The sequence below is a fragment of the Syngnathus acus genome, chromosome 17 (assembly GCF_901709675.1).
Source record: "Syngnathus acus chromosome 17, fSynAcu1.2, whole genome shotgun sequence".
Lineage (NCBI taxonomy): Eukaryota > Metazoa > Chordata > Actinopteri > Syngnathiformes > Syngnathidae > Syngnathus > Syngnathus acus.
The window spans coordinates 776672-797838 of record NC_051102.1 but is presented as its reverse complement, the minus strand read 5'-3'; the positions used below and the strand labels follow the sequence as shown (position 1 = coordinate 797838).

At 43.0% G+C, this 21167-nt stretch overlaps 2 protein-coding genes across 4 annotated transcripts; both read right to left on the bottom strand.

Moving 5' to 3' along the window:
• Positions 1-941: 941 nt before the first annotated feature.
• On the bottom strand, positions 942-13514 carry LOC119137144 (phospholipid phosphatase 3-like). Of its 3 annotated transcripts, XM_037276220.1 has the most exons (7): positions 13370-13514; positions 13184-13287; positions 4003-4160; positions 1819-2099; positions 1670-1727; positions 1386-1562; positions 942-1170 (listed from the first exon to the last, which is right to left on the bottom strand). In XM_037276220.1, the coding sequence occupies exons 2-7, from the start codon at positions 13284-13286 to the stop codon at positions 1042-1044; spliced, it is 906 nt and encodes a 301-aa protein (XP_037132115.1). In that variant the 5' UTR covers position 13287; positions 13370-13514; the 3' UTR covers positions 942-1041. The 3 variants fall into 3 exon arrangements, with proteins under 3 accessions (XP_037132115.1, XP_037132114.1, XP_037132113.1); XM_037276219.1 differs by lacking the exon at positions 4003-4160 and adding an exon at positions 4720-4874 and having other exon boundaries at positions 13184-13514; XM_037276218.1 differs by having other exon boundaries at positions 13184-13514.
• Positions 13515-14011: 497 nt separating this feature from the next.
• Positions 14012-20506, bottom strand: si:ch211-188c16.1 (uncharacterized protein LOC562677 homolog). The gene is made up of 18 exons (XM_037276783.1): positions 20485-20506; positions 20159-20425; positions 19528-19800; positions 17542-17604; positions 17442-17470; positions 17307-17347; positions 17168-17212; positions 16949-17081; positions 16688-16847; positions 16468-16591; positions 16374-16405; positions 15756-15810; positions 15639-15673; positions 15348-15405; positions 14905-15003; positions 14776-14789; positions 14608-14641; positions 14012-14522 (listed from the first exon to the last, which is right to left on the bottom strand). Exons 1-18 carry the CDS (start codon positions 20504-20506, stop codon positions 14453-14455), a joined length of 1554 nt encoding a protein of 517 aa, XP_037132678.1. The 3' UTR covers positions 14012-14452.
• Between the last annotated feature and the right edge of the window lie 661 nt (positions 20507-21167).

Genomic DNA, 21167 nt, shown 5'->3' with positions numbered 1-21167 from the left:
ATGCCTGTGTAAAATAAAACACATTACATTGTCACAGGATTTGTCAGTGATGTGAATCATCACTCGGATTAGCAACACTTTTAGTACGTGCGCGGCATGTGACGTTTGTTTTCCACAGTGCTACGTCTCCACGAACAGGTATTCCGTCTCTGGCTGGACAGAGAGGCACATAGGCTGTAAACGTGAGAACACATATAGACGCCATATGGAGACAGGGAAGCATCCAGACACACTCACAAATATTCTCACACACGCACACACACACGCACGCACGCACACACACACTCTCACACACACACACACACACACACACACACACACACACACACACACACACACACTGACGTCTGGTATATGTAAGAGACAGTCATTTTCATTAAATGGCTCAGTTGGGGGACTCATCCGAGCCAGCAGAATGAGACCCACATCTAATGTACATGTGCGCCCCCCACACACACACACACACTCTCATGTGCACTTTTGATAACAAATCACAAACATCTACACTAAACGTTTACAAAGCTTTTCAAAAGCTTCACTTCAGGTCATTCAAGTGGTAACGGCCGTTAATGTGTTTAGCTAACATACTGCTAGAAATCAAACGTTCCTTTACAATTTGCATATTGACGATTAAAATAGAAAGAGTAATGCAACATCCTTCCTAAACTCAAGGAATTTGTTTTTAAACTGGAATGGGCCACACAGCGAGTGAGTGGCAGGATAATTGCTTGCATGCTGGATGCAGCTGCTATTTCTCACCCCGTGCGCATGGAACAACCTTGACAGTGGGAGGAGGCCTCCAACTCCAAGATGATGTCTTTCACAAAGAAGGAGGCTGATCAGTCTTCTCTCTTGCAACATGGAATTCTGCAGTGACACCCAGCAAACACGTGCAGGTTTCCGTTTGTGTTTTTCCTGCAGCCTTTTCTCATCTTAGGGAATCTTCTACTTCCTCCACACACTGTTCGAGTTCATTTAGTCCCAGTTTGCGGGGCCAGTGTCTGTCATAGTGATTTTTGAATGGACAGTTTGCAGGGCTTGCTATGCCATGATGAGATGATTGCTCCTCTCTCTGATGTCTGCTGGAGGGACAAGGTCTTTCTTCACAGGAGTCAAAGATAAGGCGCAACGTCTCCCTTTGGCCTTGAACAAATCTGAGACGAAGAACACCTAGAGAGCAAAAAAAACAAGTCAGTAATTTTTGTCTCATTATCTTTATCATGCATTACTTGATTATTAAAATACGAGGCGATTAATTCGATTTGTTGTCGTCTCACCTTTTTCCGATTACTATTTCAGTTACTTATCTGATGACAGGACTCGCACAAACACATACATATTTTATAGTACATATGTACATTTATTTTGGGTGTGGGGGCACTCACAATGCAGTAGGCCACCAGCGCACCCTGAACGAAACCAGCCAAAACGTCAGTGGGGTGATGCTTGTGATCAGAGACGCGGGACAGGCCGGTGTAGAAGGACATCATGATGAGGGTGAACTGGGTCAGAGGGCGCAGCAACCGGGCTCCGTGCCAGGAGAAACGAGACTGAAGGTAAAACTGTGGAAATCACCAAATTCAACACTTATTTATTTGGAATGTTTTTCCACAGCTTGCTATACACAAATAGGACGATTGAGAAACAACTCAACAAAATAGTAACTCACCACCAGATAAAGCATAGTGTACATGGAAAAGGAGGCGTGTCCAGAAAAGAAAGACTTCCTGAGGAGAAAACAAGTAAGTTGGTTTCAGTCAATAAAAATGTCATTTCACCATTCTGGTCCATCCTGCTTATTAGTAATGATGACAATACCTGGCCTCTTGGACTCTACTCTCGGGCCCCTGACACTGGTAGTCGGTGATGTAGCCCAGGGAGCAGTTGATAGTGGTGAAGTCGGGTTTGCACACGTCGAGAAAATGCGGGCGCAGGCGGCCCACCGACACTTTGGCGATGTCGGTGAAAGACTGACTGATGGCGCAGCCAAAGACAAACACGCCCACCTGCTTGTACAGGGCGGAGATGTAGGGATTCCCTACAAATGACTTGGAGCCCTCGTTGAGGAAGTAGATCCGGTAGCTCTCCCCAATGATGATCTGATGGGACACGGCAAAATTGAGTGACAGATCCCCTTTGTATAAATTAAAAAAAGAATTGCTGCAGTGGGATCACAATTTTTATTTCTACTGTCTCACTTAGAATATTGTGGGATGTTGCGACAGTTGTGAGGTCATAGTCACGGTTGAATGTTTTATGGTTTTGCTATTGCCAATGATATTTGTTTCAACTCCAGATGAGTGGAACACATCCTTCACATTGCACCAAGTGTCATTGAAGATAAGGAGTGCTTATTTGTTTTACGATGCACATTTGTTTATACTTGGATTACAGTTAAGAATGTTTGAAATGCTGACTTTTAAAAAAAAAAAAATTGGAATATAGATCACTTCTACTAGTCCTATAGAGAAAATTGTCCAGTATTAAGAATCTGTTCAATTTTGGAGTTCAACTGTGATTGTCCTGCTATTCTAACTTATACTTCTTAAAAGCGGCAACTTTCTGTTTGAATGTGTTTTTATTTGTGCAATTCTAAACCTGAGAAAACACGTTGACAACGCAGGGGGCATACCTACGTGAACCTATAACGTTTGAACAAATGTAAATAAACCCACGTCTAGGACTGACGATAGACATGTGAGTCAGATTGGGGTGGGGGGTAGCGTTAACTCACAACAGCTGTTCACGCTCAGGAACCCTTTCTCAGGCCCACGCGGATGTTGTTGTCTTCCAGTCACACAAGTGAAAGTCTTGGCGCGATGTTTTGAGATTAAAGGTCTGAACGATAGGGAAGGAGACAGGAGAATGTGAAAGGAGGGGGGGAAAAAATAATACAAACAACAGGGAGTAAGGAAGGAAGTTTAAGGAGGACTGAGCAGTAGAGTGGGAGGGAAAGATGGGAGGCAGTGGGGGAGGCACCGCTGCTTCTAATCATCAGAAATGCTGAGCTAAGAAGGATTTTGGAGGGCTGACTCCAGCAGGCGCACGTCTGGGGCCACGATTGTTTTTCCCGTCTTTCGAGAAGAGCTCTGGTTTCACGAGGCATGTCGGGGTGTTTTCATGTCAGGATCTACGTTTCATCAGACATTTTTGAAGAGGGCGCAGAAATAGGCCCCATTCTGGGAAACACTTTGCTGAGGGGGGAGACGCAACAGTTCACACCATCTAAGCCTTTAGAGCCCGATCCTTGAGCGAGTAATGAATATGCCGCTGAAACCGCAAAGACAATCACTGGGGCGAGATGCTAATTTGAGGCTTATCTAAAAAGATCCTGTTTTTTTTCCTTTGTAAAAAATGACGTGCACATATTTATGAAGGATGTGGCCTCTGGCCATCTGGAGTGAATACGACAAGTGACTTAAAAATTGTGGCTTCCTGCTTTAGCCAGCACAAAGGAAGGTCAGATCACATAAAAAAGGTACAATATGTTAGGAAAGATATCGGCTGCTCCTTTTTGTGTTGTTTGCTACAATTCCAGACGTCAACCTAAATGTGTTTTCTTTCTGGGTGGGATGTGTCAGCCCAGGGATGACATTGAGTTTTTGTGAACTGTGTGCTTCTGAAGTCTTTTGAGACTCTTGTGATTATTTCATTTGTTGTGATGTCAGAAATGTATATATTTAATTATTATATATTTAATTATTTTTCTCTTTTCTCTTGAGACTCTTGTGATTATTTCATTTTATGTGATGTCCAAAATGTATATATTTAATTATTATATAGTTAATTATTTTTCTCCTGACATTAGATGTGTTGCGAATGTGCCTGCGTTTCCCAAAAACAGCTTTTCATATAAAAACATTTGAATATCATGACAAAAAAACTTCTAAGACAAAAATGCAATAAACACAACATGTCAGTAGGTGCTGCTAGTAGCAGTGAGGGTGGCTGAGAGATGATGGTGATAATGGCATTAGTGAGTGGGGGGGGGGGGGGACTTACAGAGAGGATGGTGATAAGAATGCCAGCAGCACTAAGCACACCGTCGCTAATGGTGTCTCCATTTTTGGCCGGGTACGTGATGGACTCATCGTCGCAGTAAAAGCCTCTACGGTAAGGCTGAACAGCGCTGGTCTCAATGACCAAGAAAGGCAGGCCGGCTATCGTGAAGATGCAGTGAGCAACACGTGGAGAAAGCAGAGGGTGGGGGGATGAAGGTGTGGGGGGGAGATGGAGGAGCTGGGTTAATGATATGCACATTATAGAGGTCATAGGCACGAGCGGGAGGCAACCGAAGAACAGCATCTGTACTAACTCAATCCATTTTGTGGCTCATCTATACATCTTTGTTAGAATGAATTAGGAATTTTGCTTTTGAGCTGGACTTTTTTTTTGAATCAACCATTAATTACAGGTGTTAATTTAAATTCCTTCCAAGAATACATAAATTGCATAGATAACTCACTAAATAAAAACTGTTTTAATATAGTAATTGGTTACGATATTATAGTTCTAATAATTAGAGTCCTGATTTACTTTAAAGCATCATACCAGGCATACAATGTATCATACCAGCCATGTTCTCTATTTTTAGACAACATTACTAAAGTATGATGTCAATGTGAGTAAGGATTTATTGAGACGAGCCAACGTTTTGAACTGAGAGCATTCCGATGCATGTTCTTCCACATTCTGCCGCTGCACCTCAACACAACTTACTGAGAGCACAGGCACAGTGACGCCCACTGCTGTGAGCACTGTGTTGGACACTGTGCTGCTCTTATAGTGAAGACTGATGCTGTTGTCATTGCAGAAGAATCCTCTCTGGTAAGGCGGCAAGGGTGATTTGTGCAAAAACACAGCAACAAGTATCACTGCGCAGTTGGACAAACAACACAGTGAACAGCTGCATCAGTACATCATTCAAAAAACACTGAGAAGAAAAACATGTAAGGTAGGAGATACTATTTTCAAAATTTATCATATAGGACAGGGGTGGCCAACCAGTCAGAGACTAAGAGCCACATTTTTTACTGTGTCATCGCAAAGAGCCACATCATACACATGAGCACACATGAACATTCCCCCCCCCCCACACACACACACACACGCACACACGCACACACGCGCGCGCGCGCGCACACACACACACACACACACACACACACACACACACACACACACACACACACACACACACACACACACACACACACACACACACACACACACACACACCTCTGCTCAGCCAAATTTATTGTGTGACATTATCATGTCACGCACCAACATGATAATGACAAATTGACTCCTACAGTACTAAAACCACAGACCAAAGACCACATTTTCAACAATGAACATTGTGTGCATTGTCTCACACAGACAAACTCTCAGTTCAACAAATTCCACAAACAAAAACATAGGTTTTTTCACTTACTATGTGTGGCGGGACAGACCATTCGTTTTAGTTTGTCGTTTTCAGGAGACAAGATTTCAATAACGTCACTGAGGCATTTTTTAACAAACTCCACTTCATTGTATGGCTTTTTAGCCCGTGCAATGTTCCAAGCCAGTTGAAACAATGCAAGCGTGACAGTCTCTGAGTGCTTCGTAATTTTTTTTGAAAAACTGTACCTATTTTTCTGCCTGACTTTTCAAAGTGTCCAAACTTGTGCTTGCGAAATTCAGTCCCTTTTGGAAAGTCCTTATCGATATTGGCATGAAGTGAGCTGAAGTGGCGCTGAACATTTGAAGCTTTTAAATGCGCTAATGACGTCCGACATATCAGGCAGAATGGCTTGCCATTGCGTTCAACAAAAAACAACTTTAACTCTGTTAAAAACGTCCTGTGTTCATCCTCATATATTCGATTAGCTGTGCATTTTTTCCTTGCCATTTTTAGAGCGAAATTGACACTCCTCAAATGGGTTTGTCCCTCCTCCTTTGCGGAATTTTACCTCACGCGCATGCGCGTTTGACCAAAATACCATATTGAACTCAAGCGAAGCAAATACGCACAAAAAATAAACACAAATGTTGATATGAACGTAAAAGAGCTGCATGGAACCAGCCAAAGAGCCGCATGCGGCTCGCAAGCCGCGGGTTGGCTACCCCTGATATAGGACAATGAAAATATCTTAAGGTTGAAAAAAAACCTACATCATTGTGCAGCTCAGCTCAGGTTGACACAAAGAAAAAAAAAAAAACTTGCTGCTCCATGACCAGAGCAAAACACTTCTCCACTTTTGGCAGACACTTGAAAATGTCCCCTTTAAAGATGGCCGTGAAGTGTCTAATTCATTTAGTGTCTTTAACAAGTTGAAGTAGCCAAGAGATTTATCTGGTGACAACAAACAGAGCACTTGGGAATTGGGCAGCAGGTTTTTTCCCCCTCCTTCAAGTTACCGAAAGACAGCAGTGGAGCAATTTTTGAAACCTGAGTGAGGACTTTTCCCACAAGAGAGGCAGACAAAATTTGGAAAACACGTTCAAATCTCTTCAAAGAGGTCTTTAGCTTGACACTGATGCTTTCAAGTCACTCTTTGAATAATTCATCGAGCTCGTCTGAGAAGGTTAAAAGCACTCGGGTGGAGAGGTCAGCGTAGCCTGTGGCTGAAGGTGGAGTGGGGAGGGTGCGATTTCGTTAAACAAAACCCAATACGCAATTGAGTTTCTGAGCCCCTTAACATCCACACACACAAACAGCTGAGTGGGCTTTTGAAGTTCCACCCGGCTTGCGGTTGCGGCTGATGGGAACTGCACAACGCTGGCCTTCCCTCATTTATTGAGATGAACATTTTTGTTTTCCTTCACATTCCTCAAACAAATTCAACAGGGAGCTTCAACCATTCTCAACCAAATCAGCTTCATCTTTTGAATTTACGGAACTGTACAAATACACACAAGTGTACTCAGCCTTAGATGTTCAATCAGATCTCAACCGAACATTAACCAACAATCTGATCTTGATATCTTTGTGAGCGTCTCTCGGGGGTTGGATTCAAGATGCAAAAACCACTGAACACAAACCACAAGGCCACCCAGGGAAAGTATCGTCAAATAGATGGATGACATTATTGGTTGTCGTCGAAAGCTTTTGAAAGACCTAAATGAGGTCAAGAACTAAAAACCCAATCCCACCAAGACCGTGTCAGCTTCTGTTTTCCAGACACTCATGTGGGGATTTTTCTCAACTCTGTAAACTCTCCATCCATCTAAACAGTGCAACATCAGCAGTAAATGCAGCATCTTGGGATTTTCCCTTTACCCCCTTCCCACTTTGAAAGCCCAGGGGTGAGAAGGGGGTGGTGGGGGCTGTGTCCTCGTCCTGCCAGCTAAAACAACAGTTAGCGAACAGGTTTTTTGCATTAGCACAGACAAGCCAACGTTGTCTGGTCTGCGCTTAACATCAAGTGCCATTTCAATTATTTTCGGATATAAATAAACAAAATGAGGCACAATGTCCTCATCAAAAACCTGTACACCAGTTCTCATGTCTCACATTTTCATGTTTGTCCTGTGCCATGTAGCTACATATTTGAAAGGATTTGCCAAAATACCAAGAGGTGTGACTATTCAAATAAATAGACACACATTTTCCATGCTGAGGGATTCCTCACTGTCTGGAACAGAAATGTGTACATGTCTGAGGCACTTGTGGTATACACACGCACACCCTCACACATGTAGTAGTTGTTTTTACACCACACAACCTGCTCGCTGTCCGTCTAAACTCGCAGCTAATCTGTGCCACAGTAAAAGCCTGATTTATTTGCATTCAATGCACACTGAGATTTTCTTGACAGATGTATTTTGATGCAAATTTTCTTTCTGTGACATTTTTCTCTCTCTAATTCCTAACGCCCTTGCTTAAAGTCAATTTTATCATGCCATCATATAAAAATAGCTTTGGTGAATGTGTGTGACCAACTCAAATCTCCTTTCCCCATTGAGATGTATGGAAATGCCATTAATACGTTCCAGCCTCCTTAAACAAAAAACATTCTATTGCCGTATTTTTCAGACTAAAAGGCGTTACGGAATATACGTCGCATTAGCCATAAAATGCACAATAAAGTGAAAAAAAAACATATATAAGTTGCTCCGGAGTATTAGTCACATTTTGGGGGAAATTTATTCGACAAAATCCAACACCAAGAACAGACATGAACGAGCGACAGGCTAAACGATAGGTATGCTAACGTGACATAAACACAAACGAAGAGCTGAGAACGGGCCTGACGTAATATTCAGAGTTATTCAAATAGCTATAACATAAATAACACGTTTATCAAACTATCTCACTCCAATTCATTAAATCCGTCGATCGTCCTTTATGGAAACGATGCCGCGTATGCGCCGCGCCACTGACGTCTAAATATTCTAAATTATCCACAGACCCATATAACGATATGTAAAGTATATATCAGATAACTATCATGTGAGCAACAATATTATCAAACCATCTGTCACTCCAAATCATTAAATCCATCGATCAAATTCCTCGTCCTTTGTCAACAACGCCGCGCGTGCGCCGCTGACATCAGCCTCGTCGTTATTCCACAGATTAGTATATAACTATATTGTAGCATTAACAAAGTACAGTGGAGCCTCGGTTTTCGACCACAATCCGTTCCAGAAGGCTGCTCGAGAAATGAATCGTTCGAATTCCGAATCATGTTTTCCATTACAAATAATGGAAAAAAATTAATCCGTTACAAGCAACAACAAAAAACGCGCTTTTTTTAAGCATTTTTTTCATTTGCGCATTTTTGTCCGATCGCGCAACTGCAGCGCAGCGCCGTAGCACGTCGCCGGCCGCGCAACTGCACCGCCCTGGTCGCATTATTGTGACAGAGCCGTCGCTGTAATTTAGAAAATATTTTTAAAGTCCTGATGTACTTTCCAAAATTTAAGTGGACCTTAGTGCGCAGGGAGCTTAATTTTGTCCGATCACGCAACTACAGCGTGCCGCCGACCGCGCAACTATACCGCGCTGGTCGCATTATTGTGATAGAGCTGTCGCTAAAATTTAGAAAATATTTTTAAAGTCCTAATGGACTTTCCAAAATTTAAGTGGATCTCAGTGCGCAGTGGTCCGATCGCGCAACCGCAGCGCGCCGGGCGCTCACTGTCTCATTGCTTTAGGAGCGTCTTTATGTTTTAGGATGGCTTTACTGCTGCCACTTGCTTCCTTTGGAGGCATGATTAGAGTTGATGCAATCGTCAGAGTAACGAGAACGTAATAACAAACGGAGTCAGTTGGCATGCGGGTCCTCTCGGCTCATCTCGTGAGGTTCGACAACCGAATTTCGTCCGACATCCGAAGCAAAGAAAATCGCGAATTTTTTGTTTGAATACCGATTTGTTCGAAAAACGAGGCTCCACTGTACCAGGAAAGACGTCGGTTTGGTAAACGGCTCTTTATTTAACAAAACAAGAGTTCAACGAGCCAACAACTACTGAACTGTAACGATAAAAAACATATACAAGTTGCTACACGAAATAAAATATATCAAATAACTATCATATAAACAACAATATCAAACCATCTGTGTCACTCCAAATCATTAAATACATCGATCAAATTCGTCGTCCTTTGTCAACAACGCCGCGCGTGCGCTGCTGACGTCAGCCTCGTCGTTATTCTACAGATCTAGTGTATAACAATATTGTAGCGTTAACAAAGTGCCAGGAAAGACGTGGGTTTGGTAAACGGCTCTTTATTTAATAAAACAAGAATTCAACGAGCCAACAACTACTGAACTGTAACGATAAAAACATATACAAGTTGCTACACGAAATAAAATGTATCAAATAACTATAACATAAATAGTGGACTTCCATCCCCGGAGGTGGCACTTCCAGCCACGGAGGTGGAAGAGAGCTCCATAGAATAGGACCGGGCGTGCGTAAAAGCCATGTCCGAGCCCCATCCACTGTCCCTGAACAGCCACCCGGCCGAGCGCCGGACCCCGACTTCCATCCACGGAGGTGAAAGAGAGCTCCGTAGAGTTGGACCGGACGTGCGTAAAAGCCATAATAGTTTTCCAAACCTTCTGTGTCACTCCAAATCATTAAATCCTTCAAACTCTTCGTCCTCCGTGTCACTTACAAACAAAGCCGCTAATCAAAGTCAAAGTCTGCTTTATTGTCAATTTCTTCACATGTCAAGACACACAAAGAGATTGAAATTACGTTCCCACTATCCCACGGTGACAAGACATAGTACACAATATACATACAAGTAAACAACACAAAAAGTAAAAACAAGAAGGCACAAACAATGATGCCGGTAGTACGTGGGTGGGGCCCTTCGTCATTTTCGTCATCCCGTGATCGAATCCTTTGTCCTGTATGTAAACAACCGCTGCACCGCTGACGTAACTTGCAGTTCAAACTACAGTAATCCCTTGCTACATCTCGGTTCGTTTATCGCGGTTTCACTTTTTTTTTAAGTTTGAAAATTTGTAAAAAAATAAGTCGTTCCTCAGTATAAGTCGCCCCCCCACCCAAACTATGAAAAAAAACACGACTTACAGTTGGAAAAATATGGTACTTGTTTTTACTCATGTACCTTTAACAAAAAAAATGACATCAATTTGATATTCAAAAACTTTGTGACTTTTAAGATTTAGTGCAACACTTTCCGTGGTTTAAGAATTACGCTGTCATGCCTCGTCCACAGTTTTGTGATGTCATCGTTTCTGTGTCTGTGTGCTCGCCCCTCCCTTCCTGTGTGCCCTTGATTAGTGTAATCACACGCACCTGCCTCTCGTTACCTGTGTTGTATTTAAGTTCTGTTTGCGTGTCACTCGCCGTCGGAGCATTGCATGAGACGTGGACAATGCATGTCTCACTGTCACGCGGTTTGTTTGGTTCCTGTCTTTTGTTTCACGTTTTGGCGATCAGTCCTATTGGTTTTGTTGTTTAGTCACGTCAGTTTGCCGGGTTTGTCTTTTGAGTTTGTTGCAATAAACCCTGGTCCAAGCTGCACTTGGTCGTCCTCGCTCCATTCCTCCACCCCGTTCCTGACAGAATGCTCCGACCATCACAGCGACCAGCGCTTGGACCTTCCGCCATCAGCTCCCGTCCGCGACGCCCGATCGACGTCCGTCGTCCGAGCAGGTTCCAGCGCCATGGGCTTCGCGGCCGCCATCAGAGTTCCTCCCGGTGCGACCGGCTCCGCTGTCGCGATCGGACTTCGCTGGTTCTGTTTCCCCGAGTTGCCGCCGATTGCGGTTCTGTGCCCCAAGTCGCCGCAGAGTGCGGTTGTTTCCCCAGTCGCCACCGTGCGCGGTTCAAGCTATTCCGAAACCCAGTAGGGTGGTCTGGACTAGTGCGCTGCTCCCCCGCGTGCCGCCGTGGGAGGTTGGGTTTTTGGGTCGTCGGGAGCCGTCCCTTGTGGGGGGGGTTCTGTCATGCCTCGTTCCTGACATACGCATTTGCAAAGTTGTCAAGGTCCAATTGTATGACGCAGAGGGAAACTCCAATGCAATTGAAAAAAAGAAAACGCATACCCACTGATGACTAGTGTGCATAAGTGGATGATCTTTATGGAGTACAGTGCTCCTTGAACTACAACCAAAGTGTGAGAATTTAAGGAGCGCTGATTACCAGTTTTAGCCCACCATTTCCTCCGTGTGGTTGTGGCCCTTTAAACCACATGTCTCGCCAGAAAATACACTGCTGGTTTGTTGACAAGCTTCTCTGTGGGGAGGTACGCTCACACAGCACAAATCATGTGGATTTACCCTCCCTGGAGACAGACCAACATTGTTTCTACTGTAAATCTATCACAATATTGTTTGAACAAAAGTTGTACCGTCGTCTTCCCATGCTGTTTCAACAGTTTTAGCTTTCTGTCGAATATGGCCTGTCCTAAGACAAATCTAACTGTACGGGGGTTCTCAATTGGCATCAACCTGGGACAAAAATATTTACAAATTATCCTAATACACCAAAAACTAGTGCAACTAATTTTCAAGAAAAATAAACACAGGGACTAAATGAACTGAGTCACAATATTAGATATTTCCCTTATATTACTACATTGACCACAATCTGAGCAAACACAAAATTGCACCAATCAGCTCATTATAACATGTCTTTTGACTAGCAGTCCACAACCCTCGGCTTGAAAATCACTGCTATGCAGAATATCAAATTCAAAACATGTGGTGACCTGGGGTCAGAAATTAAACGTGTAAAAATAGATAAAATGTAGGCGTGAAGAGGAACACACCTTTAAGAGGCTTGCCGAGGGAATATAAGTTTTTCAGCCACAATGACAGCCTTAAGTCTGTGTTTGCAGCTGTTTGACATCAAAACCAGTGCTAAGAAACATACCAGCCGACACGCAGACGCACGCGTGCGCGCGCACTCAAACGCACGGGCACGGCTGACCCTTTCACCATTTCCCTTAATTACTCCACAATACACACCAACATATAATGCCAGATGTGCACATCAAGAGAATTCCTACCTTGTGGAATGCGAGACATTCTGGAAAATCTCAAGAGTAAAAGCAGAGGTACCGTTCAGGTGTGTGCAGATTAGAAGAAACTAAATAAAACTAATAAGTGTTTTACCGTCTGCTCGCAATTTGAAAGAGATAAAAGATTAAAGATATGTAGCTCAAAGAGACTATCTTTATGACAAGTCATATAAAACAAAATGTGAAATCAAGTTGTAATAAGTGTGTTGTACTGTGCAGAAATAAACAAAATCAAAACTGCTTCATGAATATCATTTCATTTTGGAGATGTGATATCACAGTGATGGTGGATTCAGTGACATCAATACTCTAAAAACACTATATCAACAATAAGAAAACATCATTTTCTTTTTTTATGCATTGCAGTTGACGAATTAACATTGAGAAACAATGTTTTGCTTTTTAGAAAGGCAGATTCGTGTAGGTAATGGCAGTTAACTGCAATTGACCGTGTTACAAGGGACTGCAATTCAACCAAATTAATTCAGTACTTAACGCTCAAAAACAAAAAAGACAAAAATCACTTTGAAAATAAACGGCTGTAAAATGACCTATACAATGTGGTGACTGTAACAAACTGCAATTTTCTAATTAAAATCGAGCGTTTTGTTACGGAACAGATCATGCAACAGGCAGCGTTTCTTCAGGTAAGACATTTTTTTCCCCCCAAACGTGCATTTAGGGCCTTACCTAAAAAGAGACAGAAGAGGTCCACTCCGACAAGTAATTTTCTCCTGCTGTGGTCTTTACAGTTGCTCAGAGATGTTCCGCCGTTCTTCGTCTCGGCTGCCATACTTTTCTCATAAATCAAACAGCGTTGCATTTAAAGAGTTGTTTCGTATTGCAAATCACTGGGAATGCTTTTTGTCGTATTATCCTTATCCTAAAGAGAAATAGTCTTGCTCGCGAGAAGTATAGTGAATAATAATGGTATTAACGTCCTAGCAATCTTGAATCGCGATCCGTCGTTCACTGAGACATCCTTGAATTGTTTCTTTGAGAGAAGCAGTGGAAAGTTAACTGCCCACGGAGGGAATGGACTGGAGCCCCTCCTTCAGCCCCTCCCCTCTCAATTGATACATATGAGGAGGGTACCTCCCAAGGAGGTGGGTGGAGGGGCTCGAGACGAATTTACTCGTAAACGATTGCATACGTGATATACCCAAGAGCTTCATTTAGAACCTTTAGAGAAAAATACAGCATTGCACAATGTGGAACGTTATCATTACTTTTATTATCATAGTATTTGTCCAGATTGGTTACCGAAGCTATAAACAATCTCAATTTTATAATCTTAAAACTTAAATACAAACAATTTGACCACGAGCAGAGAATTTATTTCTTACATACTCCAAATGCAGTGAATGGAGTGCAGGTTTCTTGTTAAATGTAACAAAAATTTTAGAAGCGGCTTTCAATTAAACAGAGTACCGTTCTACACCACCACAAACAACCATAATACACATTGTGAGATAACAGCTCTGACAGATTCAATCAAAACTTAACATTATTGATGGGATTGTTTTTTTGTTTTTTTTCGATACTATTTTGGCTGGATGTTGTAAAATTGCAAAGTCAAGGGAATAAAGCAGCCACAGTGACTGCTATCCTAACTACATATGAAGGTGTTACACTATTCAATTTAACGCAGCGAAATCGACTAAAAAATTGGAAAAACATTTGTAAGTAAAAAAAAAAAAAAAAAAAGGCATGATTTATCTTCTGCATGTGAGCTTTGTAATGTGCAACAACATAACACCAAAGAAAAAATGTGAACCAGATGTGGTATGCATCATCAAACAAAGTGAAACACCCACACCCACTTAGCAAGTGTAAAAAGAATATAAAGCTCATTCGGGATGCTTATTTTAATTGGCCAGGGATAGCTTTTCTTTCAGTTTGCAGTCACACCAGATACTCGGATAAATGTACAGTTTCAAATATTAGCAGATGTTTTACTCAGTCGTTGTCAGCATACAACGGCGGTGGAGGAAGAAGTTCCACTTCTGAGAAGTCCACTTCTTGTTCACTGTCAAAGTAAAATAGATTGTATGACCAAGCCTTGAATATGCAACCATAAAAACTAGCTTTACTGATTTAAGGTCAATACTTACGGGTAAGGAAGCTCTTCAACGGCACACAAGAAGTCTGGATAAAAGAAAACATATGGTGATGTCAGACAGATTCAGTCTTCAGATAATGCAAGACTTCAAACAATCTTGTAGATTGTCCTTCATAGTGATCGCTTGTGGTGACAACAGTGGAGCCATGAAAACACTTACTTGGTGGATCAGAGCTTGAGTAACAGACAAAATGGAAAGAAAAACAGGGAGAAAAATGTTGCAAAATACACATTGCCAACAACATAAAACACACGTTTGTAATTTCACAAAAAAATAGATATATTATACTTAGTCGGGGTTGGAGCTCCACTATCACGAACATCACTAAATTCATCTTTGCCATGTTCAAAAAAGATGGCCAGCTTCTGCAGAGCTTCATGTCTTCGCCTTAAAAAGAAAAGGAAATATTTCCAAGAGCTACAAAGCACCATAACATGTTCCATGACCTGACAATAGTTGTTTTTATTTACCCTGAATTGTAATTTATATTCTGGCTGTAGTGGCTCCTGTATCAATAACAATCAGTTGTGAAATGATCCTTGAGGTTTGATTCATAATTTATTTTTTCAAATTAATGCAAGGCTCAAACTCTTGCCAGTCGAAAAAAAATTACTGCAGAGATTTTTTGGAAAAAAATAAAAATAAAATAATTTCAGAAAAAAATGTCAATTTGCTCTCAAAAGACAAAATTTCAAGACCATCTGCATTAACAATGTGCACATTTGACTTACTGAGTGTGGTGAAAGTTGGCATCACTCAAACCGTGCTGGTTCTTAGCAAGGTGATATGCTGTCAGAAAAACCGAAGGGGAGAGGAGAATAAAAAAATGCTAACGACGGACAGAGAAAAGACGGATGGAGTCAAGAACATTCACATCAAAAGCATTTCCTCTGTATTGTACATCACTACTAGTGAAGCTCACATTGCCGTTTGAAGGACGACTTGAGGGGAAATACTTGATGTTCTTGCATTAAACTTACAAAAAAAAAAAAAAAAAAAAAACATGAATTGAATGTACTTACGCATTTCTGGAATGGAGGTGGGCTGATAGGGAATGCTGCAAGAATGAAGTGCAAGTAGTTTGTGCTGGTCACTTGTTCCTCAACGAACAAGAAGAAAGGCAAGATTATCCCACTTACTGGCAGGCTGAGAGCATCTCGTCTTCACAGGCCCATTCCTCGCTGTCGTCTGTGACTGAGCGAAAACAATTGCTTTTGATTAAGCAGTTGACAGCTGAGGTTTGACAGAGAACCAACCAAGACCCACCAGCCAATATTTCATAAAAACAAACAAAACAAAATTGACTTGTCTGGAGTATTATAGTATTTAGGTCGTCATTTGGGACTTTTAAGGTATCTTTGCCCAAGTTTGAAACAACTATGATTTGTCACTCACCAAGTCTATATTCACTTACAAAACACAAGTAACATATTTTGAAGGATTTTTGTTTCCCTCTCTGAAAGAAAAATGTTTTGGATGGAAAAGAACTGGATGCTTGCTGTTCTATAGTCTATATTCACTTACAAAACACAAGTAACATATTTTGAGGGATTTTTGTTCCCCTCTCTGAAAGAAAATAAATGTTTTGGATGGAAAAGAACTGGATGCTTGCTGTTAAATAGTGAATTACTAAAAATAATAATAATTTTTATTTATTTTATTTTAGCAACCTCATTTTAATAATGACCTTCACTGTCCATAAATGACATATGTACATATATATTTTTTTGCGTCTAGCATATTTTTGTGATACTCACAACTGCTTGTGACTACAAGGTGGCTTGAGGATCTGAAAAGGAAAAGAAATGTTACGAATGTCAGCTAGAGATGTGCACTGATGCTTTTTGGCACCTGCTTCCAATGCTGATGGTGTCCCCATCCATGTTGCCACCACGTCCCGCTGCTTGGGCCTTTTTGCCCAGCTCCAACATCTCCTTGATATTAAGCTCCACATTCATCACTGAGATGTAGCCATCTGCAAAAGCCAAGACAGTGCACAGCCACTTAAAGAATAATCAATCAATCAATAAGAAAAACAGTCCGCTGAGACGTGATGTTCATTTCAACTCACATTTGTGGTTTGCATCTCGTGCCAACCATTTTCCCTTCGGGCAGTTGGTGGTACGAATAATGCTGACAGTGTCGCCGCTTTTAACAGGTAGGTCATTCTTGCGGACTTTACTAGCCACCATCACCTTAGCGTGGTACATGGGCACTTCGTCGCCCGTCACCTCGAGAAACACACCAAAGTTACCTCAGCCTTCAGTTTAGGCTTTCTCTTCATCAGCAGTAAATAATTAGTGACCTTTACTCCAATATCGGCCGGACCTACTTTAAACTTCTTTTTCATTTCGTTCTCCTTCTTCTCTCTTTCTTTTTGCTCCTTTTTCTCCTTGTCCAGTCGCTGCTTCTCCCTCTTCTTCAGTTCCTTATAGTCAGCCACGCTAGGGCTTTGACGTTCTTTACTGAGGATAAAAAAAAATGGACTGGTGAGCAGCACAAAGGCTTGTTTTCCATTTTTCCAGTTGGCAATGTGGATTGCGCAACATACCTGTGGACGTGATAATGGGATGAATGTTCTCCTGATGTGCTGCCCCTGTTTTGATCAGCACAATGAGAGAAACTAAATCAAAGGCGGGCTTCCATCTGGCAGATATAATCCATGTCAATTAAAAGACCACTGCTCATACCATGGATTCCGTGGCCAAATGTGAAGAGCCGCCTCCTCTTTCTTGAGGTAAACAATATGTCAATACTTACAAGCACAGGCGGCGCAAGGAAAAGTGAAGAATGAAATGACAAACGCTTAAAAAAAAATGACTCACCGCAGGAAGGTTGTTGTCAGCATATGGATCTAAGAGAAAAGGTTACGTTTAGCTCTGCGAGAATTATTTAGGTGAGGGGGGAAAAAGGAAGTAATCTCACTCAGATTGCCTTTCTGCTTGCGTGAGTTCTGGCACAAGAAGAACTTGTTGATGTTTTCCACATCTTCATATACATTGTCACACTCATAGTTTTGGTCACTGAAACAAACAATCCAATTTATATATACATATATACACATGTATATACACTGCTCAAAAAAATTAAAGGAACAGTTTTTTATCAGGGTACAGCAGGAATTCAATTAGACTTTTCTGATAAGGTCTTGGTCAGGTACGTGGCAGAAGGGGTTGTTAATCAGTTTCAGCTGCATTGGTGCTGATGGAATTAACAACAGGTGCACTAGAGGGGCAACAACGAGATGGTCCCCAAAACAGGACTGGTTTTGCAGGTGGAGGCCATTTCAAGTTCCTCCTTCTTGATTTTTTGAAACTGTTTTTCCACAAGTGTTGGCTTTAGCTAAAGTCATATCGACTGGGAGCATGAGGCGATTTCTTAACCCTCCTGAAGTTGCGCGGATAGTCCAACTCCTCCAGGATGGCACATTCATGCGTGCCGTTGCAAGAAGATTTTATGTGTCTCCCAGTACAATCTCCAGAGTATGGAGGAGATTCCAGGAGACAGGCAGTTACTCTAGGAGAGCTGGACAGGGCCGTAGACAGTCCTCATTCCATCAGCAGGACCGATATTTGCCACTTTGTGCAAGGAGGAACAGGTTGAGCACTGCCCGAACCCTACAGAATGACATCCAGCAGGCTACTGGTGTGAATGTCTCTGCCCAAACAGTCAGAAACAGACTTCACGAGGGTGGCCTCAGGGCACGACGTCCTGTGCTCATTGCTCAGCACCGTGGAGCTCGATTGGCATTTGCCATAGAACAGCAGAATTGGCAAGTCCGCCACTGGCACCCTATGCTTTTCACAGATGGGAGCAGGTTTACCCTGAGCACCTGTGATAGACGTGAAAGGGTCTGGAGAAGCCAAGGAGAGCGCTATGCTGCCTGCAACATCATTCAGCATGACCGGTTCGGTGGTGGGTCAGTGATGGTCTGGGGAGGCATTTCCATGGAGGGAAGAGCAGACCTCTACAGGCTAGAGAACGGCAGTCTGACTGCCATTAGGTATCGGGATGAAATCCTTGCACCCATGGTCAGTGCAGTAGGTCCTGGGTTCCTCCTGATCCACAACAATGCCCGGCCTCATGTGGCAAGAGTATGCAGACAGTATCTGGAGGATGAAGGAATTGATACAATTGAATGGCCCTCACGATCACCTGATCTAAACCCGATAGAACACCTCGGGGACATAATGTTTCGGTCCATCAGACGCCGCCAGGTTGCTCCTCAGGAGCTTGCTGATGCCCTTAGACAGATCTGGGAGGACATCCCACAAGACACCATCCGTCGTCTCATTAGGAGCAAGCCGTGACGTTGTCAAGCATGCATGCAAGCTCGTGGGGGCCACACAAGATATTGAAAATAATTTTGAGTTGCAGAAATTGAATTTAGGCAAAATGGACGAACCTGCCACATCATCTTTGCACTTTGATTTTTGGGGTGTCTATATACTGAGCCCTCTGTAGGCTGAAAACTTTTATTTCCATCAAAAGATGTGGCATCCTTTTGTTCCTGAGACATTAAACTGTCCATATCAGTATAGATATCCAACTTTTTTTTTCACCATTGAAATCTGATGTTTTTTCAAAGTGTTCCGCGCGCACGCACGCACGCGCGCACGCACGCACGCGCGCACGCACGCACGCGCGCACACGCACACACGCACACACGCACACACGCACACAAAAAGATTCTCAGTGACGCTCACCTTGTATGCGTGTGGCTCGCTTCAGAAGTCGTGGCTGCTTGGAGAGTGAGCTCAGTTTCATCCCGGGCAGAGTGAGACTCATCAGCATGAGAGGTTGGAGTAGGAGGAACCTTCACGTTTTCATTTGGGCTACTTTGCTCATGACTGATGGACTGATTTGACGGTTCAGGAAAGCTGGCTGCATGAGGAGCTCTTCCGTTCAGACCGCAAAGTTTGAGCTGTTGGACGACAGGGCTTTCATTGGCCCCTGCGGAGGTACACGTGTCACATTGCAAAGCCTCGGATTCAGGAACTCCACAGTCAGGAAGTGGAAAGCTGAGGCCTCCCAAATCTAGAACCTCTAGGTTTAATGCAGAAATATCTACAGCTTCGCTCTCTGTGGGCTCCATCTCAAAGTCTGGGAAAACAGGAGCATCCAGCACAGCACTGGAGATTGGCTTTTCATTAGCTGGCTGCGGGCTGAGATCTTTTAACACCTCTGTGAAAAAAAGATTCGCACTTAAGCAGATGTCCACGCTTACCACAAATATGCAAGAACAAAAACAAGGAGGGAAAAATATGATAAATTTAACACACCATTAACTGAAGGTTTTTGGTAATGTCTGAGAGCGACTAATGGCGGTCTGGGAGGCTTTAATGGCTTCGGCCCCAGTGACCTCAAGTCAGGTAGTGGATTTTTTTGAACAGTCGAATGGGAGGGAAGGTCGGCAGTGACAGAAGGACGCTCAGCTTTATCTGGGCGACACGGCTTCATAAACGCAGGTTCTTTGGGAGAAGAGAAAACGTTGAGCAAGTTCACACATGCCGTTAGAGAACAATGTTTGCAACATACGTACTTCGAGCAGAGTTGTTGACTTTGGAGAATGGTCGGGCAGAGATGCAAGCAAGGTGTGGGAGACCAACAGGTGGAGGTGGAAGTGGAGGTAGATCAGGCTCCACATTGTCCATGGACGGCGAAAGGAATGATCTCTCGTTGGTTGCAAAGTCAGGAGAACGCACGTTCCTAGATTTGCTGGAGCTCAATATGTGTCGGCGGGAGAACTTTCTCCTGGCCCTCTCCAAGGTGCTAACAATGCGATTGTCAGAGTCGACGATCGTCTCTCCTAACGGAGGCATGATTGAGACATCTGGATTAGAGAGGTCGCGCTCTGCGGTAACTTACTCTCCTTGGAGCCAAATACCATCATCTGAGGTCTGCTTTTCCACAGAGGGCAGCTCGCCAGGAGCGCTAGAAGATCTGGTGGTCAACTCAGCATATGTGGGTTCCTCTTCGCTTTCTGTGCTAACCTTTGACACTCTAGAAGACTTCAAAGCAAGCAGCAAATTATTCTTCTTGGGTTTTATTTGTGGCATTTCTTTCACGACCTCTTGGTCTTGTGGCGATTCCTTTTCAGTCAGATGATCAATCTTCTGATCTTTAGAACACAGGACGGGAAGCACCCGAGGCATGTGTCGTTCTTTGAAGGACTGCCATTTTGTGCTGTCTCCATTTGTGGATAGAGAAGAGGGGGAGATCTGCGTAGGTTGGGTCGGAGAAGGAATTGGCCGCTTTCCCCCAGAAGCTCGCAGTTCGTTTCTGAAGATAACTCTGGGAACCACAGTAGTCTTGTTTTCTGTGGCAATATTGATACTGCTAACCACTGAACTACAGTGGCCTCCGACATGAGGAAGCCTTTTGGGTTTTTCCGCTACAGCTGGTCGAGTGGTTTTGGACTGAGCCAAAAGTGCTTCCTCCTGAAACTTGGCTCTCAAAGCTTTGAAACTGATTTGACTCTCCTGAAAGAAAATAATTGATTTATCATAAATACAGTGAATGGAATATGGTTTCCAATACCCAAGACCAAA

What these genes read in the sequence shown, in the direction of transcription:
- LOC119137144 (XM_037276218.1), bottom strand. Translation starts at nt 13,316, where the DNA reads ATGCAACGCTGTTTGATTTATGAGAAAAGTATGGCAGCCGAGACGAAG. An exon ending in TTCTTATCACCATCCTCTCT is followed by an intron (nt 2,100 to 4,002) that starts GTAAGTCCCCCC and finishes GTGTCCCATCAG; the next exon opens with ATCATCATTGGGGAGAGCTA. An exon ending in ACACTATGCTTTATCTGGTG is followed by an intron (nt 1,563 to 1,669) that starts GTGAGTTACTAT and finishes TGATTTCCACAG; the next exon opens with TTTTACCTTCAGTCTCGTTT.
- si:ch211-188c16.1 (XM_037276783.1), bottom strand. Translation starts at nt 20,506, where the DNA reads ATGGTATTTGGCTCCAAGGAGA. An exon ending in TCCCATTATCACGTCCACAG is followed by an intron (nt 17,082 to 17,167) that starts GTATGTTGCGCA and finishes TTTTATCCTCAG; the next exon opens with TAAAGAACGTCAAAGCCCTA. An exon ending in GTTGAAGAGCTTCCTTACCC is followed by an intron (nt 14,523 to 14,607) that starts GTAAGTATTGAC and finishes TTACTTTGACAG; the next exon opens with TGAACAAGAAGTGGACTTCT.